The 27,207-nt window shown below is 62.2% G+C and overlaps 3 protein-coding genes across 14 annotated transcripts; 2 read left to right on the forward strand and 1 right to left on the reverse strand.

The window, feature by feature from the left end:
- The first annotated feature begins 17 nt into the window (after window positions 1-17).
- LOC140660110 (somatomedin-B and thrombospondin type-1 domain-containing protein-like) lies at window positions 18-3,353 on the forward strand. Its single transcript, XM_072880613.1, is given in 6 exon segments — window positions 18-494; window positions 1,329-1,511; window positions 1,640-1,755; window positions 2,396-2,568; window positions 3,004-3,124; window positions 3,218-3,353. Coding segments are annotated over 5 exon segments (786 nt in total). The 5' UTR covers window positions 18-286; the 3' UTR covers window positions 3,110-3,124; window positions 3,218-3,353.
- Window positions 3,354-4,584: 1,231 nt separating this feature from the next.
- On the reverse strand, window positions 4,585-20,510 carry LOC140660105 (tRNA (32-2'-O)-methyltransferase regulator THADA-like). 2 transcript variants are annotated; one of them, XM_072880596.1, is made up of 31 exons: window positions 20,196-20,483; window positions 19,510-19,687; window positions 19,198-19,284; window positions 18,886-18,913; window positions 18,396-18,544; window positions 18,056-18,178; window positions 17,697-17,817; window positions 17,276-17,427; window positions 16,835-16,916; window positions 16,379-16,515; window positions 15,748-15,945; window positions 14,638-15,334; window positions 14,387-14,539; window positions 14,185-14,294; window positions 13,878-14,038; window positions 13,460-13,626; window positions 13,000-13,185; window positions 12,250-12,401; window positions 11,585-11,728; window positions 11,176-11,280; window positions 10,773-10,973; window positions 10,332-10,482; window positions 9,956-10,190; window positions 9,572-9,811; window positions 9,212-9,437; window positions 8,882-9,088; window positions 8,439-8,677; window positions 8,042-8,224; window positions 7,336-7,602; window positions 7,034-7,239; window positions 4,585-6,903 (listed from the first exon to the last, which is right to left on the reverse strand). In XM_072880596.1, exons 1-31 carry the CDS (start codon window positions 20,318-20,320, stop codon window positions 6,632-6,634), a joined length of 5,682 nt encoding a protein of 1,893 aa, XP_072736697.1. In that variant the 5' UTR covers window positions 20,321-20,483; the 3' UTR covers window positions 4,585-6,631. The 2 variants fall into 2 exon arrangements, 1 of the variants encoding a protein (XP_072736697.1); XR_012045342.1 differs by lacking the exons at window positions 4,585-6,903; window positions 7,034-7,239; window positions 7,336-7,602 and having other exon boundaries at window positions 8,086-8,224; window positions 8,439-8,594; window positions 20,196-20,510.
- Window positions 20,459-27,105, forward strand: GSC2 (goosecoid homeobox 2). 11 transcript variants are annotated; one of them, XM_072880602.1, is made up of 5 exons: window positions 20,459-21,498; window positions 22,068-22,127; window positions 23,085-24,691; window positions 25,524-25,771; window positions 26,323-27,105. In XM_072880602.1, exons 3-5 carry the CDS (start codon window positions 24,385-24,387, stop codon window positions 26,425-26,427), a joined length of 660 nt encoding a protein of 219 aa, XP_072736703.1. In that variant the 5' UTR covers window positions 20,459-21,498; window positions 22,068-22,127; window positions 23,085-24,384; the 3' UTR covers window positions 26,428-27,105. The 11 variants fall into 11 exon arrangements, with proteins under 11 accessions (XP_072736703.1, XP_072736706.1, XP_072736705.1 ...); XM_072880605.1 differs by having other exon boundaries at window positions 20,459-21,315; window positions 23,072-24,691; XM_072880604.1 differs by having other exon boundaries at window positions 20,459-21,315.
- Window positions 27,106-27,207: the final 102 nt, after the last annotated feature.

Here is a 27,207-nt window from a genome sequence, read left to right on the forward strand (position 1 = left end):
GCTTTAACCCAGCAGTGCCCCTTCACAGCCGCTCCCAGGCAGCTCCAGGGTTGCATTGTCCCATGCACAGCTTTTTATTAACCATCTCCGTTAATTTTATTAATTCCTCGCCCCGGCCACAGAGCGAAGAGCCAGGACAGCAAGGGTCGGTGGAGCAGAAGGGAATGGGCTTTGTCCCCCTGCCCAGCCCAGGGGCGGTGCGGCCGGGGCTCCAGCCCTCGCTGGTCACCCAGCGTTCCGGCGCAGGGGGAAGCCGTTGCTCAGTGGTTTGTGGGGACCTGGCACCATGTGGGGCCTGCTGCTCTGTGGTGGCTGGCTGCTGGCCGCCAGCTACCTGGCGGGTGCCACAGGCAGCTGCTGGCACCAGTGCTGCCCAGGCAGGAACAACACCTGCTGGGCTCCGGGCGCCCGCCGGGCTCGCTGCTACTGCGACTCGTACTGCGAGAGGACGGGCGACTGCTGCGAGGACTACCGTGCCGCGTGCCGCCGCGCCGGTGAGTGTCGGAATGGGCTGGCGCCGGCTGGACCCCGTGCTGGAGGGGGAGCCCCGGGCCTGGGGATGCCAGCCTGGGCTGCTGCTCTGGGTGGCAGGTGTTGGCTATCATCTGTTAGCCCCAGATGTTGAGTGGTAACAGGATGCGTCTGGGGACGCCAGCTGGGCTGGATTCGGAGCAATATCCCGATTTTCTGCTTTTTTCCATGCTGAATGTCTGGCTGCTCCCTGTACAGTAAGAGAGCCCACAGGGGTGGCCTCTGGTCTGCAGCTGCGAATAGCAGGGCGACAGCAGTGCTGTCGTTGCAAGCCTCAGAGCCGTCAGTGTGGGACCTGGGCGGGATGAGCCCCGGCATCACCCCTGCCGCTGCCACGGGTGGTGCCTCACAGGCGGACACGGGAACCGGGGCCGGGGGCTGTGCTGGGGGTGACAAACAGGGAGTGTGGGCTCGAGGGGTGCAGAGCCAGCCCACCCTGGGGACCCAAACCCAGGCGGGCGCCAGCCGCAGTCCCCTGGACAACTGCAGCAGTCAGCCCTCCCTAATCTCTGGGATATTAGCGGGGTCCCAGCTCAGCACGATGCAGAGCCATGGCAGCGGCGCGGGGATAAAGCCTGCGGAAGCGGCGCACAATGCCACCGCGCCGGTGGCTGGTGGGGCAGCCTCTGCCGGGGGGTCGGGGAGAGGGACCGCCGGGGTCACCCTGCCCCTTCTCCTGTCTCCCCTCTCCCCCCCCTCTGCGCTGCATCTCCCCTGCTCTCCTCCTTCCATCTTGCACGCCACTGAAGCTCTCTTTTCCCTCTGCCGTCCCGCCCGTGCCCCTGGCCCGCCAGCAGCGGTGGGCTGCGTGGTGGGGCCCTGGGGGCCGTGGAGCGGGTGCAGCTCCCCGTGCGGGGTCGGCAGCAAGGCCCGCAGCCGCCAGGTCACCGTCCCACCCCGGCACGGAGGGGAGCCCTGTCCCGACCTCAAGCAGCGCCGCGGCTGCCTCGGGGAGCACCCGACCTGCGGGACAGCCAAAGGTAACGTGGGTCCCGCAGGGATGCCCCCCTCCCTTGTGCGTGACCGTCCCCTGGTGCTGCTGTCCCTGCTGCCTTTCCCGGGGTGTCTTTAACCATCCGTGTGTGTCCCCCGGCTCCTCTTCTGCCAGAGGTGGCCAAGATACTACCTGACTCCTTCAGCTGGGACTTCTGGGATCCCTGGCGACGAGCTGGGCTGCTGCTGTCGGAGGAGCCATCCGGGTAGGTGTGGGGCTAGGGCCCCTCTGCACCCCCTTTGCCAGAGCCATGGCCCCTCTGCATCCCCACACAAAGCCATGGTCCCTCTGCAGCCTGTCCTAGAGCCATGGCCCCTTTGCACACCCTCCCCCAAGCTGGGGCCCCTCTGCACACCCTTCTGCAGCCGTGGCCCCTTTGCACCTCACCCAGAGCCTTGACCTCTGTGCACCCCCCTCCCAAAACCATGTCCCCTTTGCACCTCCCCAGAGCCATTATCCCCCCCCCAAACCATGGCCTCTTTGCACCCCCCAGAGCCATTATCTCCCCCCCCAAACCATGGCCCCTTTGCATACCCCCCCAAGCCATAGTCCCTTTGCACCCCCAGCAAAACCATGGCCTCCTTGCACCCCCCAGAGCCATTATCCTTTCCCTCCCCCAAACCATGGCCCCTTTGCACCCCCATACAAAGCCATCACCCTTTTGCACTCCCTCCTGGAGCTGTGGCCCCTTTGCACCCCCTCAGAACCATTACCCTTCTCACCCCTCCAACCATGGTCCCTTTGCACCCCTCAAACCCATGGTCCCTTTACCACCCCCCGTCCATCGAGAGAACATCACAACCTCTGCCGAACCCTCCAACCACCATTTTCCCACTTTCCACCCATTTCCCCCTTTTTCCCCCTCCCCAGCTCCCCCTCCCCAGCTACTGCGGCTATTTCCGCCTGACGCAGGTAGGGCCCCCCTGCCGCGGGCAGGCCTGGAGCCGCCGGCTGCACCGGGACAAGCGGGTGTGCGTCGAGTGCCGGGGGGACGCGTCCCACCGCCGTCCCCGTTGTACCGGCCACGGGCTTCAAGGAGCCAGGTAGGTGGTAATTTGGGGGCGGACACCCCTTCGGAGGCGCAACGCGCCCTCCCCATGGAGGAGCACCTCTCCGTGCCCCTAAGGCATCTTCCTTTTATATTCTTAATTATAAATATCATATATTTATATATAAAACTAATATTATATTATAATATGCCACAATGTTATAAGATATTATAGTATGCCATAGTATTATAGGATATTATCATAAACCATAATATTATAAGATAAATCAATAATACGTACTATAAACCAATAATATATACTATAAAAATAAATATATTTATATAGAATAGCATATTTCAGTTGGAAGGGACCTACGATCATCTAGTCCAACTGCCAATATATGTTATTATATATAACTATATATGATTTTTAAAAATTGTATTTAATTATTCATGGCGCGCCCTGGCTCTCACCGGCTTTCCCTTCCAGGACGTTTTGGGTGGCCGCCTCTGTGGCAGGGTGCCAGGGCTCGTGGGTGCAGGAGGGGCTGCAGGAGGGTTGTGTTTGCCCCCCGCCAGCTCTCATCTTTGTGTAGCATCCCCCTGGGAAGGTGAGCTGAGCCTCCCCCTGCCACTGCTCCTTGCTGGGGAGGCGGGGAATGAAATAAAAACATGGTGTCTTTTATAATTTCACCCCTCTGCAGGCTTGCCGCTCGCCCTTGGAGCTGACTCTCTGCGTTTTCCATTAAGTACCTTGTTGAAGAATGGGAAGAAAACCCTGCTTATAAAGATTAAAAATAAGGGAATTTCTAAAGTATGGTGATTAGTGGTGGAAGAACATCGCGCTGAGGTTACACGTGGGTGAGAAGATGATGTGGCGGTGACGTGGGAGGACAACATGATGATGTCATGCTCAGCTGTGACATCATGCTGTGCAACAAGCTGCCATTGGCGAGCAACACGAGACTGGAGACTGGCGATAGCATCCTCCCTCTGGGCGTTTGGGCTGGCCCGACTGCAGTGAGCCATTGGGCGAGGTGTGGAGGGTGGCTCGGCGGCATGCTGCGGCTTGCAGAGAGAAATTAAACATAGGCACCTGAAGTCTGCATGTGGGCGATGATGTCGGTGGGTGCCTGGGTCCAGCTGCAGGGCTCAGCAGCCCCCACTGGAGGGAGCGGGGCTGGGCTGGGTGATGCTGGGCTGCGCTGGTGCCATTTCCCGCTCCTCGCCTGGTGTGACGTGACCTCGCTGGTGAGGTCCCCGGTCCAGCCTTGGCCAGCGGTACCCACAGCTGAGACACTGTGCTGGCAGCCTGGGCACCTGCCTGCACCCCCAGACCAGCCCCTGCGTGACTTCACCCCCACCCCTGCCAGGCACAGCACTGGGCACTCGTCCCACAGAGATCACTTCTATTCAGACACGGCCACCCGCAGCAACCAGCGGTGCCCGAGCCCCACGCTGCCACGGCTGAGACAGCCGGGGAGCTCCGAGCTGTTAAACAGGCCCAGGGAAAGGAGCAAAGGGGCCGGAGGAGATGTGGGCGGCAGTGGAGGGCGGCCATGCCTGCACCATGAGCACCCACCCAAACCCTAGCCTCGGCGAGACACGGCTCCTGCGGCAGGGTGCCATGCCGTGCTGAGGCTGGCTCTCGCCGCGCTGGCCGAAGGTGTGCAGGCGGGAGGGAGCCCAAAGTGGGCACAGCCCCGGGTCTGGGAAAGGAGGTGGGAAGGAGGCAGCAGCTCATGGCACTGCCGTCCCAGCCTCATCCCGTGGCACCCTGGCTGCAGGTGGGCAGCCAGCGCCCATCCCCAGGGGGAGCAGGCTGTCCCCGTCCCCACAGTGGGGACCGTGGCCCTGGGCCACCCCGGTGCCTGCAGAGGACCCTCCGGTGCCTACCTCCCTGCAGAGTTTGATGATTTCCAGGAGGAGCTTCTTCTCCAGCAGGATCTTCTCCTGCTGCAGGGTCTCCACCTGCAGCCGGCTCTGCTTCTCCCACTACTCCCCAGCCGTGCTGACACAGCCCCAGAGGCCGGGCTGGGACCCCTCTGGCACCAAAGGGCTGCCTGAGCAGAGCAGAGAAACCCGTTAGAGCCAGTGAGGGGACGCGGAGCCGAGGGGAACCGCCGGCTCTTGCCCTTTCTCTCCTCCCAGTGCCCCTGCCATAGCTGCGTGGCCCTCCCAGCCCAGCTGCTTCGGGTCGCTGGACTGCCAGGATGGGTCGGCGATGCTGAAAGTGGACCCCAGGACCCCTTCCTGCCAGCTGTACCACAGCCTCCCAAAAGCTTAACCCTGCAGGATTCGGCCTCTCCCCCCAGCCTCCTCCACGCGCTGCAGCGGCCAGTGGGAGCAGGGCAGGGCATGGCTGCCCCAGTGCAGGCGCTGGGACCAGCAGGGACAGCGAGCAGGCTTTTCTCTTGGAAAAAAATATGGGTTTTGGACAGCCTGTCCACAGCAAAGGAAAAGCCACTGCCTGGGGAGGGCTGCTGCAGCTCTGCAACCTGCCCAGCCTCGGGATAGGGCTGGGAGCCGTGGCGAGGGTCCGGCGTGCCCGGCTCACTGGGTGCTAGGGAGGAGGGCAGAGTCCGGCAGCAACACGGGCACCTTGCCGGTCTCCTCGGGGCCGGGGCTGCTCGTCCCCCTGCTCCGCATTGCCGGGCTCGCCACCGCGCCGAGGCACAGCCACACCAGCGCTGGGGTTGGCAAGCACTTGATGTGGAAGGGCGCAGGGGGCTCGGGGGAGCTGGCCAGCAGCACCAGGGCCATCCCCGCTGCACCGTGGCCCTGCAGTGAGGTGGGACCAGGAGCTGCTGCTGGGAGCATCTCAGCCACGGGCAGGCTGGGGGCCATGCTGGGAGCCATCAGTCTCTTCTCCATGTTGGCCTGGAGTCCCGCCGGGAGCAATCTCCCCTTGGATTTGGGCTCCCCGCCGGCTGCAGCAAGAAGGCTCTCCGGCGCAGGGACGGGGACTGGCAGGGTCCCCGCGGGGCAGAGCAGCCCCTGTCCTGGGGCAGCAGTGCTGCTCTGGCCATGCCAGAGCAAGTCCAGGGTGACCTCCAGCGTCCGGGGGCCACTGGCTGCCCTCGCTCTGGAGGCCGAGGCTGAGAGCAGCAGGTCCGGCGGCCCCAGGCCAGGCTTGTTGAAGAGGGGAAAGATGCTGGGAAGAGCTTCTCCTGGGGCCGCTGGCGGAGCAGCGGGTGCTTCTCCACGGCCAGCTCCCTGCAGGCATCGATGACCATATTGTGCCACTTCTTGTGGATCTCGTCAGGTGTGCACCAGACCAAGGGGCGGAGGGAGTTGACGGCGGCTGCAATCTTCTCCCAGGCGCGCTGCCGGGGCAGCGTGTTCTTGCACTGGCCGCTCTTGGGGATCAAGACGTCCTTGCGGAGGCTGAACTCCTCCAGGATGAGGAATTTCTCCTCCTTGGAGAACTTGATGCACTTTGGCTTGGCCGTGCTCATGCTCCCTCTGTGACCCACGCTGAGCCGGGCGCTGGGTCCTCACCTGCCCGTCTGCTGCCTGCAGCCGTGAGCTGGGCTGCACCCGCAGGGCTGGGCGTTCGTGGAGGGTTTCTTGGTTTGCTTTGGGGTTTGGACCTCCCCAGCTGTGGTTGGTGGCTGCTGCCCCACGATGTGTTCGGCCGCTACCTGCCCCGCTCCCGCCACCCCTCCGGAGCGGGGAAAGTAAAAGGCTTCAATGCTGGGGACGTCCTTGGCCTCTTTATTTGGGATAAAAGCCCAGGTTGGCCACAAAAGAGGAGTTAAAACATTGGTTAAAAAAAAAGGTGGTGGGAGTCAAGCAGCGCAAGGGAGTGTGGGGGCTCCAGGGCACACGTCCCCTCCTCCCGGGGGACCCGAGGGCAGGGATGCTGCGGGCAGCACTGCAGGCACGGGCCAAGGCAATGCTGCGCTGGTGTGCTCGGGATGGAGAGTTACAAAACTCTGGGAACAAAGGGAGCGTGTCCAGCGTGGCGAGTGGGGTTCCCCTGAGTTACACCACCGAACCTGCAGTCCCGGCTGGCGGCCAGAGAGAGCACCCGGCAAATGGAGGGACGTGGCAGCGTGAACCAGGAGCCTCGTGACTGTGGGGCTCGGTGTGACGCCGCTCTGTGCCTGGAGCCATCAGGCAGACCTGGACGGTGGTCCTGGCTCCCTTGGCACATCACCCTGGCTCAGCGTGGGGGCCAGCCCACGCTGTGCCAGCAGCCCCTGCACCAGCTCAAGCTCCTGCTCCAGCTCCTGAGCACTGCAGCCCAGCCCCGGCACGGCAGCGGCACTTTCCCCCAGCACCTGCAGCGCCTGTGCCGCCAGCCGGGCCCTCACCAGCAGCACGGCCACGGCCGCGTGCAGCTTGGCACAGCCCAGCGCCTTCATCCCCCAGCGGGCAGCGGCCTCTGCGGAGAGAGTGGGCGAAGGAGCCGTGAGCATGGCAGGGTTCCCCCCAGGCAGAGCTGGCCCAGGGGACAAGGACATCGGCTTGCCTGTCCCGGGGGCTTCATGCCGCCCTGCTCCCCCATGCCGTACCTTGGCTCCAGCAGTGCTTGCAGTACTGCAGGTCACGCAGGACACCGGGGCCCGCAGCCGCCAGCCAGTGCAGAGCTGAGGCATGGAGCGGGCTGCCGGCGGGCGCCTGCTCCAGGAGCTGCAGCAGGATGGGGAGCAGCTGCCGCACCAGGACAGTTGGCTCTGCAAAAACGTTGGGTTCATCCTCCTTGTACAGGCTGGCAGCTCTGGGGGGGAGAAAGCCGAGGCGCAGGTGAAGCCGAGGGCTGGCCCCATGGCCCCCCGCGCTCCCTCGTACCCAGCCCAGGGATCTGGCAACTCACTTCTTGGCCGCCAGCTCCTCCACGATGCTCCTGAGATCTAGGAAGGGGAGATGCTGCAGCAGTAAGTCGAAGGTTTCAGGGTGCTCCCCAAACTCTGCCAGGAGGAGCTGCAGGAGGCCCAGGAGGCCCACGTTGTCCTGCACAAAAATGCAGCTGTCTCGGAGCAGCTCACCGGGGTCCTGCCGCAGGAGACTGGCAAAACCCGAGGCCTCATGCCGGACCTCCCGCTCCTCGTCTTGCAGAAGGTGAATGCCCACGTTTATCAGTCTGGGGAAAGGGAAGAGAAGGGAAGGGAAGGGAAGGCCACCGGACTCCCCAGAGCGTCCCCAGCCTGCCTGGAGGGTCGGGGGAGGAAGAGACCCCTCCAGGGCAATGCTTCCCTGAGGGACTTGGGACTTCTCTCCTGGGTTGTGAAAGGCACAGCCACCACCCAAGAGCTCACTGCTTGTCAGGGCAGGGACCACGATGGGGATTGAGGGACCCATCAATGCAGTTTATTGTTCGTAAGGACTAGCTGCTTCTACTAAAGCGCCACCCACTAATTTTTTGTAGGCTGCAAGCTCTTGGGTGCTAGTGATTTTTTAATGAGTGGGGCTTTCTTCCATGCCCTTGAATTTTTTGCAGGGGATATCGCCTTTCGCAGGATCAGCCTAATAACCTGCTGCACCCTGGGGCTGTGGGCAGTGCTGCTCCTGCAAAGACCTACCGCAGAGCCACAGGGACGAGCGAGGGACGGGCAGCGCGCAGGGATCGCTGCACCACTTGGGCACCCGCCGTCTGCAGGGAGCGGGCGGCTGCCAGCCGCAGCACCTCAGATGAAGCAGACCGGCTGCACTCCTCCAGCACCGTGCACCATCGCTTGACCAGGGTGCCAACCTCGTCCTCAAACCTGTCAGGGACCGGGGAAGGAGAGGGAATTCAGGCACACCTTCCAGCTCTATCCAGGGGTCCAAAGGCTACCGGCTGCCCTGAGACCGCGGGACCCAGGTGCAAAGCTGGCTGTGATTTACAGGTAAGAAGCTGTAGCTCTGTTTCCAGCAAGGACTAAGGAGAAATCTCCTGGAAGGGTCAGGGAGAGCCCCCCGGCAGCGGTGGGGACCTACCGGTGGGCGAGCAGCAGGCTGGCGGCACACAGCACCTGGAAGAGGAGGTCGGGGCCAGGACACTCAGCCTCCACCATGTGCAGCAGCATCTCCAGGCATGCTGCTGAGGAGCCCTGGAGCTTATGGGAAGCTTCCTGGGACCACGACGAGGGGTCTCTGTAAAGACGCAGCAAAGCCTCAAGGTACAATTTCAGGAACTCTTTGTCCCTTCTCTCTCGCAGCACCGACCCCAAGCTCTCCTAGTTGACAACGGCAAAGAAGGTACACAGTTAGTGGCCCTGGCACCACGGCGTGGCAGCCTCAGCACAGCCAGGCGAGCACCCTGCACCCGTCCACCCTCAGCCCGGGGAGCACCCTGCTTCTCAGTGAGCACCCGGGATCCTGCCTGCACGGTGCATTGGGGACCCTCTGCTCTACTTGGTGACTTTTGAGCCTCATCGTACCAGCAGCGTCAGCCTGAGAGCCTTCTCCAGCTCCTCGCACATTCCTCCCTCCCCGGCGATCACCCAGCTCAGGATGGCAAGGTGGACGTCGGGATTCGGCTGCCGGAGAAGCGAGCAGACGGCAGCAATCCGCTCGCCGTCCGCCAGCCGGGCTGCCTCGCTGCACACGAAGCAGGCCATGGTTTGGTGGAGGACGGCCAAGCCCACCTGGAGGAAAACCAGGATCCCCCTTCCAACACTCGGCCTCGAGTGGGGTGTGTGCCCCCCGAGTGGGGGGGTCCCCACCTCCCACCCCTGGGCTCGCCATCAGGGAGGCCATGGCGGCGGTACCTGCAGCTCGGCACATCCCGGCTTTCCCCCCGGTGGGAGGCTGCCCAGCTCAGCGCTGACAGCGTCGCGGATGCTCTGGGCAAAGCCGGGGCTAAAGGACGCAGGCAGGAGGGCGAGGACCTGGAGGAAGGCGGCGCGGACGAGCGGGCAGCGCTGGGCAGGGGTGAGCAGCCAGCCCCGCGCCTCCAGCTGCAGAGCCACAGGGCGCAGCACCTCGGCCGACAGCCTGCGGGGAGACGCACAGCCTCACCACGGGGCCCGCAGCACAGGGGCAGGTGCTGCTTTTCGGCCAAAAAGCTGCATCTTGGCACAGAGCAACCGCAGGGGCCGCGGGCAGGGGGATGGCGTGGGACCACTCACCCATCAGTGCCCGGGGTGGGGGCCAGCAGCGCCCGCATCTGCAGCAGGCGCCCATGGACGGCATTGTGTGAGCGGACCCGTCCGGGCGCGGTGGGGAGCTGCCGGGCCAGCTGCAGGAGGAGCCCCTGGCGCCGGGGCGGGGGGACAACCGGCACCAGCGCCTTGGCGGCCATCGCTCGCACGGCGTAGATGGGGCTCCCTGCCAGCGCCAGCAGCGGCCCCAGGAAGCGAGCAGAGGGGCTGCGGAGCAAAAAGAGCACCGCGCAGTGATGCTCCGGTTAGAGTGAACCCCCCCCTAGAGCCAGAGCCAGCCCCGGCACCGCGGGACCACCTCCTGCTGCAGGAGCCCTTGGCCGGGGCAGAGCATCCCTGCCGCCGCCTCACCTGCCGAGGCCGCCAGCGCCGGGCTGCAGCAGGGCCAGGAGGGTGAGGACGGCGTGGAGAGCGGGGTGCAGGCAGGGCCCCCCCGGTGCGGGCTCTGCGGCCGCCCCCAGCTCCCCCAGCAGCACGGCACCCAGCTGGGGGTGCTGCCCGAGGAAAGCTTGCAGGCTCACCCCCTCTGCCGGGCAGCCCTCTCCACGGCTCCGCTGCTGGCCCAGCAGCCGGGACGTGAGGGCGCCTGAAGGAACAGGGCAGAAAGCGGTGTCAGGTCCCCTCCACCCCCTGCCCGGCCCACCACGCTTCGCCCCGGCCAGGCTCCGAACCCCGGGGGCTGCACTGGTCCTGCAGGCATCTCTCGCCTCTCCCTGTTGGTACTCACTGAAGAGCTGGATGGCCGCGTTCCTCATGGCCCAGCACGGCGAGCCCAGGCCCCGCAGGGCCAGGGCCACCATAGGCGTGGCGTGCCGCAGCAGCGCACCGCCCAGCCCCGCGCCGCGGACCAGCGTCTGCAGCACATGGAGGGCACAGACCTGGGGAGAGCATGCGGGGCTCAGCAGCGCTGCGTGGGGAGGGGGCCCACGCTCCACGCAAAGGGAAGATGGTGGGAAGAGACGGGGGAGCCAAGGGGCTGCCATCTCTTGGGCTGCCAGCATGGGCAGCGTGGCCAGGGCTGTGGGTTTTTGCTCGCCCTGAGGTCTCTGTGCTAGCGCAGCCTTGTGCTGGGGTACCTGCTGTGGGTCCCTTTAGGGGACCTCGTGCAGATCACCCTGTCCCCCAAACGGGCTATAGCAGCCAGGAGCTCAGCACCCGCCACGCTCACCTGTGGGAGGTCGAGGGTCTGGTCCCAGTCCTGCGGCAGGGCCGTGGTGGCCAAGGCCAGCAGCGTCTGGACGCAGCGGGTCAGCAGCGGCCGTGCCTGTGCCGGGGCCTCCCCACTGACGATGCAGAGGAAGAGCATGGGGAAGCCAGCAGCACGGCGCGTGATCGAGCTGCTCCGGGGTCCGCTCAGCGCTTCCAAGCCCTGAGGAGCAGAACCCACGCGAGATATGTCTGGAAACCTGCCGGCTGGAGCCTGCAGCTGTTCTGCAGGGGAGAGCACTGGCTGCACCAACCCCACAGCGCGGCATCCCAGCTGCCAGGCGGGTGCTCACCCCGGGGTGGGGGGACACAGGGACATGGCCCTGGGGCTCCCCAGGGCACGCGGGGCAGAACGAGCACAGTACCTGGTCCAGCATGGTCTGTGGGATTGCCTGCAGCTCCACATCCGGGTGGTTCAACAGAGCAGCACAGAATTTGGTGAAGCCCATGCTGCAGCCCTCCACTGCTCCCTAGGGCAGAGCAGCGTCAGGCCCCCCGCGCCCCCAAGGCTGCACCCCCCAGCCCCCCCAACCCCCAGAAACCTCTTTGCAAAGGGGAAGGAGAAAGCGAGAAGACACTACGGCGTGGGGACATGATGGGGCTTGGCACCAGGATCCCAGCCGTGTCCTGCGTCCTGCCCCAGAGCAGACCCTGGCCCGCTGCGCTCACCTGCCCGGCACGCCAGCGAGAGCCCCCGGCTATTGGCCCAGGGCAGGGACGGGGCCGCAGGGGTGGGCGAGGGGCCAAGCCACCCCAGGCGGGATGTGCTCTTACCCAGTGCCGGCATCGCAGCAGGATTTCCTGGAACACCCTTGCAGCCGTCTGCAGGGTGGCGAGCGGCAGGAGGGGCCCCAGTCTGTCCGACAGTGCCGGGGCCAGCAGCAGCTCAGCCAGGCCCCCCAGGAGCAGCCCTATCTCCTGCGAAGAAGTGGAAGGTCACCGGGACTGGCAGCAGTGCTGCCCCGCTCCTGTCCTGCGCCACCATCACTGCCGCAGCGTGGCCACCATCACGCCCACGAGCAGGCACAGGCTCCGCGGCACGGCGGTTTCCCAGCCAGCTGCCAGGCGTGTGTGGCAGAGACGGCCTTCTTCCAGACAGCCACTGGAGAGGCTGCGGAGGAGAGGCCGGGACGGGCAGCTGCAGGGCTGCAAGCCGAGGAGCGTGGCTCTGCCGCAGCTGGGGTCTGTCAGCGCCTGGGAACCCGCTGGGCTACATGAAGGCAGGCAGGGAGGAGGCCGCTTTTGGGCAGGGTGGTGGTTGCACCCTCCCTGGCAGGGGGTGAGGATGGCCTGCGGCAGCTCTGAGGTAAGGGCAGAGATTCCCCCTTGCTCAGCCACAGGGAGGGTGAACGCCCCAAGGGGAGCTGCTGGGGTGGGCTGGGTGGTGGGTGCCGTGCTGGGCTGCCCCTCTCCCCAGCGCCACGGGGAGGGGTGCCTACCTTCACCGATACCCAGCAGCAGGTCAGGATCAGGCTGTGCTCCTCTGACAGCAGGACTGAGTCCTCCTCCTCTTCCTCCTGCCCCCGGCCTTTCCCCAGCACGATGAGGGAGCCGATGGCGTTCCCCATGTCTGCAAATGATGGGGCAGCAGCTGCGAAAGGGAGAAGCCTGGTCTGAGCAGGGCAGTGTGGGGCGGTGCCTGTGGGGAGCGTGGGGCAGAGGGAGGGGGACGCGGCTGGGGGGGCCAAGGGGACCCACTGTCCCCTGTTCAGAGTGCACACAAATGGCAGCGGCTCCTGCCCTGCAACGCGTCCCGCTCAGGACCGTGGTTGCGCTTTGCCCTACTGCTCTTCCCGAGCCATTGCTGTAAGGGCTCCGCCAGCCCCTTTCTCCCAGCTGCTCCAAGTGGGCAAGTGCCTCGCTGCTTCCGGAAGGCTTCGGGCTCTACTGCTGCTGCTGCTCTCACAGGCAGCTGAGAAAGGGACCCAAAACCAGGCACCAACCGCTCTGCTCCAGTGGTTTCAGGATCCTCTGCCCAACACCTCGAGCATCCGTGCCCAGGTGTCCCGCTTTGGACCTTACTCCCAGGCCAACCTCCCCTGCCTGGCCCCGCTGCTGTCCCTTCCTAGAGGCAGTGAGCCCAACGCAAGTGCCCTCCCTGCAGGCTGGAGGGCTGCTGGGTCAAGGACAGCTGTGATGGAGGTGTCAGTGGTTCCCCGGGGCTGGTCCCCCCCCGGGGACGTGCTCACCTTGCTCATCAGTGCCGGGGCCTTGCTGGCTCTGCAGAGCGCCCAGGAGGAAGGAGGTGATGTCTCTTGCTGTGGCCACAAGGCGGGTGAGGAGCTCCTGCCAGCTCTGGGCCAACTCTGCTGCCTGCATGGAGGCGGCCACCTCTGGCACCTGGAGCAGGCACCTCCGCAGGGCTGCGATGGCTCCTGCACAAACACCCGCCTCTGGTCACAGCGGTGGCTGCCGTCACCCCAGCTCTCCTGCCTGAGCCTGCAGCTGAAATGGCTCACGGGCAGGGCCCCTAGGTGACGGGCACGCTGGGCAGGTGGAGCAGTAGTACAGGGAAACTGAGGCAAGGACGTGGCATCAGCACTGAGTTGTAGCCTCAGTCCTGCCTGTACGATTCCTGCCTGCTCCAAATTCCCAGGGAGGAGACCTGCTGCAGGAGCTGCTTGCTGCCCTGCCAGGCTGGGGACGTACCATGCATCGGCGCAGTGGCTGCTGCCTGCAGCAAGTCCCGGCATGCCACAGCGTACTGGGCTTGCAGCACGCGGAGAAGGTGCTGAGCGAAGCACAGGCCTCGGTTGGGCAGCGTCAGGGCTGCTTCAGCCTCCAGGGCCAGGCTCTTCATGGTGCCGCTGTCTGACCTGGGGGAAGAGGCAGACACTGCTGCAAGGACGAGGGAGTTTTCTGCGTGACTCACGCTGTGTGGCTTCTTCCTCCCCCAGCGCAGGGTCCTGCACCCCAACCCCACCCAGCTCCCCACTGCAAGGCTATTTCAAACCCAAGCCATCACTGCCCCGAGTTGTAAACGCAGCCTCCGGCGAGACACCGGTGCTGCTGACGCTCTCGAGGGCTGCCGTGCTACCATGGGAAGGGGGAAGCCACGAGCTCGTACTTCTGCAGGATGGTTTTCATCAGCACGGCTCCAGCTTCAGCCTCCTGCACTCGCGGGCTGCCCAGGGCGTCCTGGGCCAGCTGGAAGAGAGCCAGGGCGATGGGCTCAGGGAACGCATCGGGGAAGTAGCGGACGAGCAGCTCCGAGGCCAAGTCTCTGATCTGCCAAGACAGGAGAGGTGGGGGCATTTGGGACACAAGATGGAGGGGAAAGCAGCTGGGGCAGGGCAGGAGGGGAAGCCCACCACCCTTCCCCTCTGAGCCCACTCAGGGCCAAGGCAGGCGGCTCTATGACCGTTAAGGATCACCTCGTTAGTGCTGTCCTGCAAGCAGCTCAGCAGCGCCAACAAATTGGGCTGAGAGAAGAAGTCCCAGCAGCCGCTCTGCCTGGCGTAGCTCAGCAGCGAGGCCATGGTCCCTGCGGTGGGGACACGGGGCTGTGGGACAGCGCCGGCAGGGAGCACCCCCACAGCCGAGGGGCGATGCTCCAGGCGGGCTGCCCGTACTCACGCGGGGGCTGGCCCTTCTTCCTGTTGGGGCTCCAAGTGTCTGTGCAGGTCTCCAAAACAGCGGCCAGGAGGAGCAGAGCCGTCTTCTTCCTCTGGTAGTTGGAGCCTGGGCTGAGCGAGGCGATGCTGAGCTGCAGCAGCCACTCCACAAAGCCTGTGAGCAGAGAGCGTGGCAGTAAGCGATGCCGGGCTGAGCACCCACTTCCAGTTCCCCCGGGGGCTGCGGCAGAGGTGCCGGGGCAGCCGCCTCACCTACTGCCCGGGCAAGCTGCCCCGCTCCATCGCCCGGCTCGGTGCCTCGGGGTGCCTTCCCTCGAAGCTGGGCCAGCGAGCTGTCCCGCAGCCGGACCAGCGCCTTCCTCACCGCTGCCTGCAGCAGCTGCCGGAACGAGGAGGAGTCACAGTTGAGGTTGAGGGGCAGGAACTCCTGCAGCAGCCGCACCTCGGTGCCTGAGAGGGGCTGGTTGGTGCTGGGGCTGCAGCAGAGGAGACCCAGGGCCGCCAGCCGAACACCTTCCTCGCGGGCACCCAGGCAGCAGGAGAGCCGCTCCAGCACCTCGCCCTGCAGCAGCAGGGCCCCCACCACGCTCTTCTGCGCCCTCAGCAGTGAGACCCAAGCCCGGAGCGACGCCGTGTCCCTGCCACTGAACCGGGCGGCCAGCGGTGCCTGGGCGGCTGGGAGCTGCCGCAGGGTCCAGGCGAGGAGGTGGTTGGCAGCGTTGCTCTGCAGGATGGGCAGGGGGGAGCAAAGGGCCTGGGAGAGCATGGGCAGCCAGCGCAGCGCCCACCGCTCCACCAGAGCTTCCTCCGTGCCCCGTTGCTCATCCTGCTGCTCAGCACGCTGCTGCCGCACCAGGGCTTTGTAGACCTCGGCAGCTGCGGGACACAGGTGGTTGGTGGAGAGGCAGCTCAGGAGGTGCTGTGGCAGGTCCGGGTAGGCATCCAGCACCTGGGAGAAAGCCAGATGACCCCCTCATAAGGGTCTTTTCCAATCTAAATGGTTCTATGATGTCCCTGCCAGGCTGAAGGCTCTGTACGGCAGGGGTCAGATCTGGGTACAGACCACACGCTGCAGTCACCCATGGCACTGAGCATCTCTGGCCCAAGCTGCTTTTGGCCAGATTTTGGTGGGCGTCAGCTGGCAAAGCTCCCCTCCCTGCTAGCAGTCCCCAGGGATGCATGGTTGTTGCTGCAGCTCGCTGCCCCACCAGGGATACCGTCCCTTGGGTGATGCTAAAACGGCCCCCCTGGCTGGGAAGGCTGCCTGCCCGCATGGCTGAGCTGGGCAGGGGACAGAGGCTGTGCCACCCTGGCAGCAGTGTCAGCCAGGACTGAGCCTCCCTGTCTCCCTGCCTTCCCTACCTGCTGGCTGCCCACGTAGGGGACGATGGCACACAGGGGCACGTATCTGGCTTTGATTTGCCACGGCATCGAGACCACCCTCTGCAGCATCTGTTGGTAAAGGGGCCTCTCCTGGTCCTGGAAGTGCTGGCACTCGAGGTGGTAGATCTCCAGGAGAAGTCGGAAGGAGCTGTGGATGAATTCGGACACACCTTCCACCTGCGGGGAGGAGGGCAAGCAGGAGAGGTTAGGGTGGGTTCCTCCTCCTGTCTCGCCGTGTGAGGAAAGACTCTGTGCTTTCCCGTGGCAGTGGACTTTCAGCACTGGCCGGTAACCACGGGGTTAGGAGCTGGGGATGTGAGGATGGCAGGAGGTGAGCCAGCAGGCACGGACGGGCTGGGACTGCACCCGTGGGTGCTGCCTGGGGAGGGTGAAGCACTGGGACACAACCCTGCGGAGGCCGTGTGCGGTGACTGCCCCAGCCTCAGCAGCGTGGGTGCCTCCGCCCTGCCAGAGGAAGGCAGCTGCAAGCAGCCATAGGCAAGGGGGCTGTATTTGGTCGATGGAGCCGAAACGGGTGGGGATGTGTTATGGGCAGGGAAAAGGCTGTTTCTGGTTGCTGTGGCGTGGGCTTTCAGCACCCCAGCCTTACCGGGGTCTCAGCGTTGTCCCACACCAGCTGGGTGAGCTGCCGGAGGAGCTTGGCGTCCCGGGCCAGGATGCGGCTCCCCGTCAGGCGCCAGATGGCAGGCAGGCTTTCCTGCAGGCGCTGCAGCCACAGGGCGCAGGCTGCAAAAGCAGAGAGCACCGCTGCAGCCCTTGCCCCAAGACTTGCCTGTGGCAGAGCCGGTGCGGGCTGCTGGGGGGCTCATGGACCCTGTGCACAAGGGGAGCGGTTTCCCCGTTAGGTACACAAGAGCCTGAGAGGGTTAGTGTCCATCGGGCTGGAGCAGATATTAATAGCAGTTTCCAAACCAGCCACCAAGATCCAGAAAAGCATCTTCCCCAGGAGAAGACGAAGCGCTGTGGGGGCTCTGTGTGTCACGAGCACAGTGAATCCTTCAAAACCCCCCCACCATCATCTCCTACCAGGATCATCATCTCCTACCTTGGAAGCAGTAGTAGTGGCAGTCCTGCTCCTTGGTCAGGGCACACACAGTAGCAAAGACAACATCCAGCAGCAGGCAGGCCTGCGGGAGCACAGTGGCTCAGGGAGCGGGCAGGCACGGGCTTGCCAGGGCGAGAAAACCCCACCATGAGACAGGTGAGGAGAGCGCTGCCTGGTTTTCCTGCTCTTACAGCAGCTTATTGTTAGTTTTTGCTCCCTGTCTGGAAGTCCTCAGCTCTTGAGGACTTGGGAGATGCTGGAGATGGGCAGAGCTGGAGGCTCCTGGCTAACGCGCCGCGCTCAGCAGGATGCGTGGAGCTGCTGGTGCGGAGCAGTGCAGCCTGGCTACATCCCCTGGGGACCCACAGCCCCCGCCGGCGGCTGCCACCCCTGCACAAGGGGCTCTCCAAATCCCCGGCCGTTGGGTTTGTGCTCTCCTACCTTGTGGGTGAAGCTCTCCAGCTGGCAGCAGAGGATGTCCGTCTTGCAGCACGTCAGCAAACCTCTGGTGACCACCAGCTTCTCCAGCCCGTCTGGCTCCAGGACGGGGGGGGCCTCCACCGCCAGCTCCCCTAACTTCAGCTCCCCCATGCCTGGTTGGAAATGGCTGCATTAGATGGCAGAAAGATGGCAAACCCAAATGCTGCTCTGAGAGTGAACCGCCCTGGCTCATCCCAGAATGACCGCAGGAGGTGGCCAGTGGCAGCTGGGGCTCCTGCACCCTGAGAGCAGGACACAGCAGCAGAGTCTGGCTTGGACTACTGGTGATTGGCACTGGCCTCTGCCCCCTTGCACCCAAACATGCCTGTCCCCGCTGTCCCCTTTGCCAGAGGCCGTCCCCGGCTTGAGATGGAGCACACACCTTGGTCAAGGAGCTGGAAGAGGGCCAGCGTGGCGCTGGCCCCGCGCTCAGGCTGCGGGGCTGTGTTCACCAGCATGCTCAGGGCCGTACCTGCCAGCAGCCGTGTGTCCTTGTTCAGGGCCTGGACTCGCAGGGGAGGCAAAGGCACAGCTCAAAACACCATTTGAAAACCAGACCCCATTTAACCCTCCCTCTGTGACCATGCAGGCAACTATGCAGGGTCCCTTGGACGCCCCAGGCGTTGGGGCTGCCTCTGCAGGCTCCTCTCGGGGAGGGGAATGGGGAAAGCACCCAGGAAGGATGGCAGTGCTCTGCTCCTCGGGACAGGCAGCACCATCCCTCCCCGGGGCCACACACACCTTCCCCCACGCCACCTCCAGCAGCAGCCCCAGGAGGCTCTGCAGGGCTTCGCTCTTCCCCGCCACGCTCCACACCAGGGGGGCCACGTCCTTCGGCAGCACCTGGAAGAGCTGGAGGCAGGCCTGGAGGAGAAGGAGGGATGGGGGTCGCGGGGATGGCTGTCAGCATCCCTCACTTCTCAAAAAGCAGCGATTCCCCAGGGACGGCCATTCGAAATGGCACCGTGTGCCACATCCCTCCTGGACATCACTGCCACTGCCCAGCTGGGAGGAGGCTCCAGCGGGTCCCTGTCCTTCCAGGGACTGATCCTTCCCTCCTCCTCTGAAATTCGGCTCTTACCTTGACAGCCAGGTAGCCCCACGTGCCGCCGGGTGCAGGCTGGCTCTGCAGCACCCAGCGCAAGGTGGTGGCCAGGCGCTGCAGCAGCGGGGCCAGGTTCTGCCGCCAGTGCTGCCGGCCCAGGCTGCTCTCCTCCATGAACACGCACACTGCGGGCAAGGGAACAGCATCAGTCCCCGGCCCTCCTGGCAGCGTGCCCGCAGCTGGCCCTGCTCCCAGTTAAGCCAAGGGCTGCACTGCTGGTAAGCAGGGTAAGAACGGGGCTGGGATGCAGGGGATGCTTTGGCTTCTCCAGTTTCCAGCTGCCCTGGGGGGGTGGGCAGAGCCATTGGGTGCTGCTGGGACCTCTGCAGAAATCCCGTGGATCCGGCTGATCCCTGCTCCCCCTCCCACGAGTGCAGAGGACTCGGTCTGGGTGGGCAGGGGGTGTCCCATGCATTGGTGGTGTGGGCTGGGAGAAGCCCCTGAAGAGGAAGGAGCAGAGACTGACCTGACTGAAGGTCCCCAGGAGACAGCACCTGCAGGGGCAGAAGGACAGTTTGTCCCGCGTGACAACACAGTGGGGCTCGGTGCCTTGGGCAGGAGGGTCCTGCCTGCGCCAGAAGCTGTCCCAGCGATGAGCAAAGGGCTGGTGTGACGGGCAGCCACGTGTCGCCAGCTGCAAGCAAGGGCGAGCCCCCAGCATGGTAGGAAGAGAAGCAAAGGACCCCGGGCAGCCCAAACCAGGAGGTCCCTGTCGCACATGGGCTCCAGCCAAGCCCCTGTGAAAGACGGTGCCACCGCACAACTGGGGTGCTCTCACCTCTCCCTGCGGCGCCAGGCCGGCCAGCAGCGCGCCCACCTCCTGGGCCAGCAGAGCTTCCTTCCCCACCGCCAGCTGGGTCACGATCTGCCGAGAGACACCCCGAGTCAGCCGGTCTGCCTGGACACCCGAGAGATACCAGCTGCAATGCGCTTTTAGGGGAGCTCTGCGGCATCACCGTGGCCCCTTTACCGGTAAGGACGCACCACACCAGGGCTGTGCCGGTGGCAGGCAGAGCCGGGCGAGACCATCGCTTACGCTTGTGGCTAATAGAGCTCTGAAGCCGCAGCCCAACCAGTTGCATTTACGGACCTGTTCCAGTTTCTGGAAAGAGCTGGAGCTGCCGGTTGCCTCCATCTGGAAAGCCAGGACGCAGCGGAGCAGGGGCCGTACCTCCGCCTCACCCAGCGCCCGTAGACCCTCACTCAGCGCCCGCGACAGCAGGAGAGCCTCCTCCAGGTGCTTGTCTTTGCATCTCTTGGCAGTGCTCCTGAAGCGGAATGGGGATGGAGGTGAGGATCGCTTGGCTTGGTGGGGGTGATACCCCAGCTTGGTGGGGATTAGGGTTGCGGTGCCCCAGTTCAATGTGGGTTGGAGTGGGGGTACCCCAGCTCAATTTGGATCAGGGTAGGGGTGCCCCAGCTTGACAGGGGTTAGGGTTGGGGTGCCCCAGCTTGCGATGCCGCTCTCTCCCAACTGCACTCAGCATTGCGGGGGGGAAGGGGGAAGGGAACTCCTCAAAGCCCAGAGCCCACGAGCCAGCCTGTTCTGGCAAAGGCAAGCCCGGGGGGGGGGGGGGGCGAAAAAACCCTAAAACTTGCTGCCCTGCTGCTGCAGAGCGGGCTGGATGGGGATGGGGGCAAGTGGGGGGTGGCTCGGTCCCCACGCCGGGCACCGAGCCGAGCCTGCCGACCCGCGCCCGGGGCTGCTCGGGGGCTCCCCGCCGCGCGATGCCCGGGGGACCCGCGCCCGGGGGATGCCGGGGCCGCTCCTCTTACCCCGCGAAGTGCCGCAGGCAGCGCAGGCAGGAGAGCACTGGCGCCGCCGCGCCCAGCGCCCCGTAGAAGGCGGCGCAGGCCCGCGCCTCCCGCTCGGCGCCCATGGCCGCGGCCGCCACCACCATAGAGCGCGGCCGCGCTCCCGCCGGCTCAGCGGCGCCCCCTAGCGGCGCTCCCCGCGCGGGCGGCGGGCAGCGGGCAGCGCGCGGCCGCGCTGAAGGCCGCGGGCGGAGGCCGCAGCGGGACGGGGGGACGGGCGGGGCTCGGCCGCGGCCCTGACCGCGACGGCGGAGCTCAGCGCAGGCCGCGAGTCAGGGGTGAAAAAGCAGGGTCATCGACGCTGCTGCCGTAGTCGGTGGAGAGCGAGAGCCCCCAGAAGGGCTGAAAACCGGGGAGGCGGTGCTCGCTGCCGGAGGAAGGCGGGCAGCGCGAGATGGCGGCTGTAAGGTCTCTGAAATACCAAGGGAAGTGCTTCGCCGTGAAATCGCTGTCTCTCTCCACCGCGCCTCATGGCGTCAGCGGAGGTTTGGTCCCCCCCAGTCTTCCCGCTACGCCACAGGCACCGTCCCTGTTAGTAGCCAGCATCCCTGTTACCACCCCCGTTATTCGCCACCATCCCTATTAACACCGACAGCCAGCGGAGGGACTCGGCTTCTTCCTGCGGGATGCAATGGCCTTTGGAGAGAGAAACAGATTTATGACAGTTGATGTTAATTGTCGTTAAATCCAAATTATTTTACCTGGGTTCTTTTTGTCACTTGGCACAGGGTCGAACTGTTTTAACAGGCGTGATTTGGGGGTTGGCCTAGATGACCTTTAAAGGTCCCTTCCAACCCAAACCGTTCTATGATTTCTGTGTCTTTATTAAACATAGTTATAACTCCTGTCTAATGCATGCCACTGAACTTCCCCCAGCAGCTATCACGAAAGTGCTCCTGGCTGGTTTTGACCTTGAGGGATTGTTTTTCCCCTGGGTTGTTTCTCACAGTGGCACTGGGGCGAGCGATGGGCATCGGCCGCTTGGGCGAATCAGCGTCACGGGCAGCCCAGGAAAGAGCAGCTGGGGCAGGCTAGCGTCTGCACTGGGTGACCAGGAGGATGCTGAGATGTGGCTCTCTGGGTGAGTGCTGTGCTTGGGGACAGAAAGGCCCCAGCCTGTAGTTTTAGGCGACGTTTGCCAGCAGTGTCCCTCTCTGTTCCGCTTTGGAAATCAACCTGGATGCCCAAATCCAGCCACGGGTCCAGGTTTGCCCTGACTGCTGCTAATATCAACCAGTGAAACAGCCCAGGATTTTTACCCCAGGTAAGGCAGAGCAGTGCAGGAGGACGGTCACGTCCCTCGGACCTGCTCCTCCACTCCCTGAGCCCTCCAGCCACCCCACGTGGGGGGGCGGGGGGGAGGCACTGCCAAACCAGAGCTCCCACGGGTGCCAGCGCCCAGGCCGGGGCAAGGCGAGGGAGGGTGCTCCTGTGTTTTAGGGTCTCTGAAGCTCCCGTTCCCATCCCCTTGTGCTGCCTGCAGAAGGGAGGGGCAGGGGAGGAAGAGGGGGATTTTTTTCTGGTTTCACTATAGGAAGGATTTTCAAACCCTATAAATTCACTTTTGACAAGTGAACGGCTAAAGCAGATTAACCTTTTTGCTAATCCTCTATAATGGCTTTGGAATCTCCTTAACCAATAAGAAAATGATAAGAGCCTGTTTCTTTTATTTTTATCTATATCTATATTGTCCTCCCTTGTCTGCATTTTTTTTCTTTCTTGTTTTATTTTCCTTTCCTTTTCTAATATGAAATAGGCCAGCGATCCTATCTGCTGGAGGCTCAGTAAACAGAACATCAATAATCCCTTTCCTTTATTCCTCTCCGGTAACAGGGTGCAGAGAAGTGTCTACCGATTGGGATTTGATTACCAGCAGCTATCAAAAGTCTCTTTGTAAGATCTGGGTCCTAAATCCCATAATTCTTTGATAAAAGAAGTATTACCAGTCCATTTTCTGAAGTGAAAGGTACAGGGGGAATGAAAGAAAGCAATCAGCGGAGATCCTAATAGGCTAAGTGCATGTGCGGTGGGAAGGCAGGGACGGGCAGGGGAGGCCAGGGAAAGGCGTCCTTTGTTAAGGATGGGGAAGGAGAATTAATCCGCTTCGGGCCTATGATTATCACAGCCGAGAGCAGAAAGGGCCAGATCCTGCGCCTGCCCACGGCACATCCCAGCTCGCCTGCCCTGCCGTCGCTCTGGACCAGCATGGTGTGGGGAGCGGAACCTGGCCCCACATCCCTCTCCTGTGTCAGCGTTCGGGTACATGCGTAATAAAAGCTGGGAGCAGTTTCGATGATCCCCGGCGTTAGTGCATCCCCAGTGCCTCTCTGGAGCGCTGACACCTTGGCAGGGCAGCAGTGCACGTGTCCAGACTGGGCGGCCACAAAGGCGTCTTCCTCTCAAGCCTACAGCAAATATGTAAAGATTCATAGAACATGGTTATAATCTATGTTACACCACTGGAATAGCTGAAGGAGAGGCAAATAAAGGGATGGAAGAAAAAATAGTGGTTTGGTTTTCAGTGAGATTTTACAGAGATTTGAGGATCCCAGGTGGAGCGGCTATGGGGCCTCTCTTCCCGGCAGGGAGGGCCACGAGGGCCTTTGATGCACAGTGGTTTCACAGCACTCACCTATGTGTCTCCTTGGTGTACCATGAGTGGGACCGGTATCTTCTCTCCCCTGCAAAGAAGCACCAAGCGGGAGAGCGTTCCCCATGTGAGCTCCTGAAGCCTTGCTACTCACCTCAGCTTAAACCACACTGAGGGCAAGAAAACTTGGGTTTAAACTTTCCTAAGCAACCTGAGCTCAACCACACCTTCTCTATTTTAACCCCAGCTACTCGTTTCAGTTATAAACCCAAGATGGAAGATGTCCTCTCTCCTCCTGTGGATCGCATGTGCCAGGCCTTGCTGTTTGCCCTCGGGAAGGTTGGTGCCAGGCGTCCCCTCCCGTCCTGAGTCACCGTTCTCGGCCGTAGCCTCATCCCAGTTTCTCTCGCTGGACAGAAGAAGTTGGGAATCGAACTGACAAAGCTTTGGGGAAGCCTGGCTGCCCCAGGCAGCCACGCTGGCTGCTCTGGGCTCACTGAACCACCATCAGCTGTGGCACCGAGACCACGCTCCTGCCCAAGCTGCTGCGGGACCCCGCTGCCTGCCTGGCTGGACACGGAGGCAGCAGGCAGCAATCCTCCCTTTCCTTTCCTGATGCCGAGCAGGGGTACAGCTTAGCTGTACAGGAGGTGGCTACATGCCACTAAGCTATGCCACAGAACTGCCACGAGCTGCCAGTAATCTAATTTATTAAGGGCTTTGAATGCTTGCAAAAAGTATGTTGGATACATGTAAAGCATCTGCATTATCACTATGATTAGGGCAGCAGAGGTGGGGGAAAGGGGAAGGAGGGAAAATACAATTTTTCTGCTGTCAGCAGAAAATAAATCAACTTTCACAGAGAGTTCTGGCGCAGCCAAAGGCTGTGCTATCATTAAAAATGATTTTTTATTAAGCTGAACTCTCTCCTCTCTCATATTGTATGATATGACAGCTCTCTTTTGATGGGAAACCTTTCATTTGGCCAGAGAAAGGGATAATTTGCTTCTTTTAAGGAGTTAATCCTCTGGTCCATTTCCGGGCGGGGAACAGCTATCCTCCCCCTTCCTTGGATCGGAGGCGGCAGCACAATGGAGATCATAACCGCCTCAAATCTACACCCGAGATGGAGAAATCAGATTTCCTTCTCCAGTCATTTTTGTGGGATTAGCTAAATCTTAGATCCACACTAACCCTTCACAAAGCTGCCAAGATTAGTTAGAATTTATTTTATTCACAGGGGGGTTTACGGTTTTCTTTCCAAAGGGATTGCATCTCTCTCTCTATATATATATATTTAGGGTGGCTTCAGTCATAAAGCTGCTAGGTTAGAAGGAGAAAAAGTGCATGTGTGTATAAAATAAAAACTTGGCTACGAGAATGACAGTCACTTGAAATGCCAAGACAAAGCAGCGATTCTGGATGGCTTCGCCGGTCCATTTTAAAAGCTACATAAGCTGTCTTTTTCCTTGCGAGACCCCACTCCAGAGTTACCGCTCGGAGAGCAAACCCCGCTCAGCCTGAGCTGCCTGTTCCCGCAGCCACTGCTGCCAGCAGAGGATGTCTTCGGAGCCAGCACCGGACGCCGACGCCGGCAGGAGAGGCCTCAAGAAGCCGTGTTCGTTCAGCATCGAGGACATCCTCTCCAGCCCGGCAGAGAAGAGCCCCCAGGTCCTGGTCCCGCTGTGCCTGCGGGGCATCTTGGACTGTGCACCCAAGGGGCTGTGTGAGCTGGAGACCATCCTGGCCAGCTCCCTGCAGGAGGAGGAGGAGGAGGAGGAGGAGGAGCTGGAAGGTGCAGGCTGCAACTGCTGCTGCTGTTCTCACACGAGCGCCCATTCCCGGCAGGACTTGCCACGTTGGCTGGGTGAGTGTTTGGGTTTGTTTCTTGGTGTAGGGCTCATGGACGGGCTGGTGCCAGCGCTGGGTGGAGGGGAAAACCTGGGCGTTGAGTGACAATATAGCGCCTGGCCTGCCACCGCAGTGGTCTTCTCAGGCCCCAGCTCCAGCAAGGGGCAGCAGGATCCATTCTCAGCATAGGTCCTAAGAGCAGGCACTTTTATCTGCAACGCTACTGGGTTTTTAAAAGCAGCAGGAGTATTTATTACTGTATATTACTGTTTTATTGTAAAACACTTGAGAGGACGATGGTTCTAGGGGTGGAAGTTCTCTGTGGAGTGTGGGGCCCCATGGTCATGCTGCTCATGTGCAGAGCTCTGCCTGTGCTTGCTGGCAACACCGGCCCTGGGGAACCTCACTTGTCCTTTAAGGAAAAGAGTTTTTGGCTAGCGCCTAGCAAAATTACTGCATCTAGGGGAAAAAAAAAAAGTAGCAAACCCTTAAAAATGCATTTCAAGAGCATCCTGAAAGTTGTGAAATCCCCCATGTCAGGAATGAAACACAGCTCCTAGCCGGGCTGTGAGTTTCCATCCATTTTCTGGAGCTGGCCATAGTGCAACTGGTAAGTAAACAAGGAAAACCCAGCCAGTGCTCCCTGCCTGCATGCTTCTCCCGAAGTGATGCCCTAAGCCCTTCTCTCACTTGCATGGTGGTCATGCAGCTCGTCACCCACGCCAGCTGGCTGGCTGCCTCCTTCCAAGCCACGTGCGTGGATGCAACTTGTGTCTTAACCGCCTTGAGCGAGATGGGTGTTTCAGCCCCTCGCCCCTAATGCTGCCATTGTACCTCTCCCCCTGCAGACGCCCGGTTCCCCTGGCCCATGCAGCTCTTCCACTCGACGGTCAGGGTCTGCAAGAGTCCCCAGGGGAGCCCGGGCAAGCTGCAGACTTTCCACCAGATCCAGCGCCGGACACGCCGGCATCGCACCATATTCACCGAGGACCAGCTGCAGGCCCTGGAGACGCTTTTCCATCAGAACCAGTACCCGGACGTCATCACCCGCGAGCACCTGGCAAACCGCATTCACTTGAAGGAGGAGAGGGTAGAGGTGAGATCCTGCCACTCGGTGAGGTGCTGTTTGCTGCAACGCCCCGAGAACACAGACTGCAAAGACAGCACTGTCTTTTTTGGGAGCTGCAGACCCAGGGCCTCATTTTAAAAACCATTCTTGGGTATTCGACAAAACACAGTTTAGGTGTGGCAAGCAATGGAAGAATATAAAACAGTTCTGCTGGGCTGATTTGTTCTGGTATCCAGTCCCGTAAACTCACTCCGTCTCTCCTAGATTCCCCTATATAAACACAGACATGCCCAGTTCTGCTCATCCCCTGCACCCGAGCGTATATTCCTTATTTATGTGATCTGCGTGACTTCTGAATTTGCCGTGGGGGTGTCCCAGCTCCCTTGTGCCCCTTACATGTATTTGAGCAGGATCGCAGGGGAGGGACTGATTAAATTTTGTAACAAACTTTTATATTGAGAAATATATTGCCGTATCCTAAAGCTTACGCCATACAGCCCAGGAGCGTAACTGTCTGCCCTCCTCCAAGTAACACATGAAATGCAAAAGTTCTTCTTTTCTTGTTTTATACTTTCTAGGTTTGGTTTAAAAATCGGCGGGCCAAGTGGCGGCATCAGAAGAGGGCGTCTGCTTCAGCGCTGATCCTTCAAGGCACCAAGATGCCCTCTGAGGAGAGCTGTTAGTGGTCGCAGGCTGCATCTCAGCAGATGAACGCCAAGAGCATCAATTTCCCATAGCTGACAGGTTCTGTAGGGCAGTAGCCCAAGGGGGACTAATGAAGCAAAGGGGAATCTCTATGATTCCCAGAGGAGGAGGACGGGTGAAAGCAGGCATGGTACTTCCACATCCCAGTTTCTCTTCCCAACCTAGTTCACATGGCAAATAACTCGCCAGGCATGACCCTCAGATGCTTAAGCAGAAACCACTGCCAAAAGCCCGTGCAGGGGACAGAGCTGTACCAGTGTTAAATGTGTGTGCTTCGGGAGAAGGGGAGACTTCCCTTCTTGTCTTTGCTCTGTGCGGGTAGTGTTCGTGCTTGTTTTGCTACCGTAGCTTTGCAAAATACCCTGCAAATGAATGTTCCCTATTTTCAGCACCTCGACGGCATCTAGAGTTGCTTTTGGGGTTGAGCTCACCGCACAGGCGATTTGCTCCTTGACCAAGGAACAGGGATTTCTCCCCGCAGCCCGCGGGACCCAGCTGCTGTGCGGAGAGCGGCTGGCGCCGGGCGCGGGCAGCTCGCTCCGGGGCCAGCCCGTGCCGGCTCCCGGCCAGTGCAAGCGCTGCCCGCGTCCCGGCAGGGCCGAAGAGAAACCGCGTCTGTAAAGCAGCGACATAAATAAATAAAGCTGTCCCCGCCACCTCCGTGCGTGCTGGGGGGAGCGGGCGCTGGGGGGCCCTGGCCGCGCCCGCCAGCGGTGCCTGCTCCCCGCAGGGCCGTCGCTTGCCCCACGGCCGCGGGG

Source organism: Ciconia boyciana, chromosome 15 (genome assembly GCF_034638445.1).
Source record: "Ciconia boyciana chromosome 15, ASM3463844v1, whole genome shotgun sequence".
Taxonomy (NCBI): Eukaryota; Metazoa; Chordata; class Aves; order Ciconiiformes; family Ciconiidae; genus Ciconia; species Ciconia boyciana.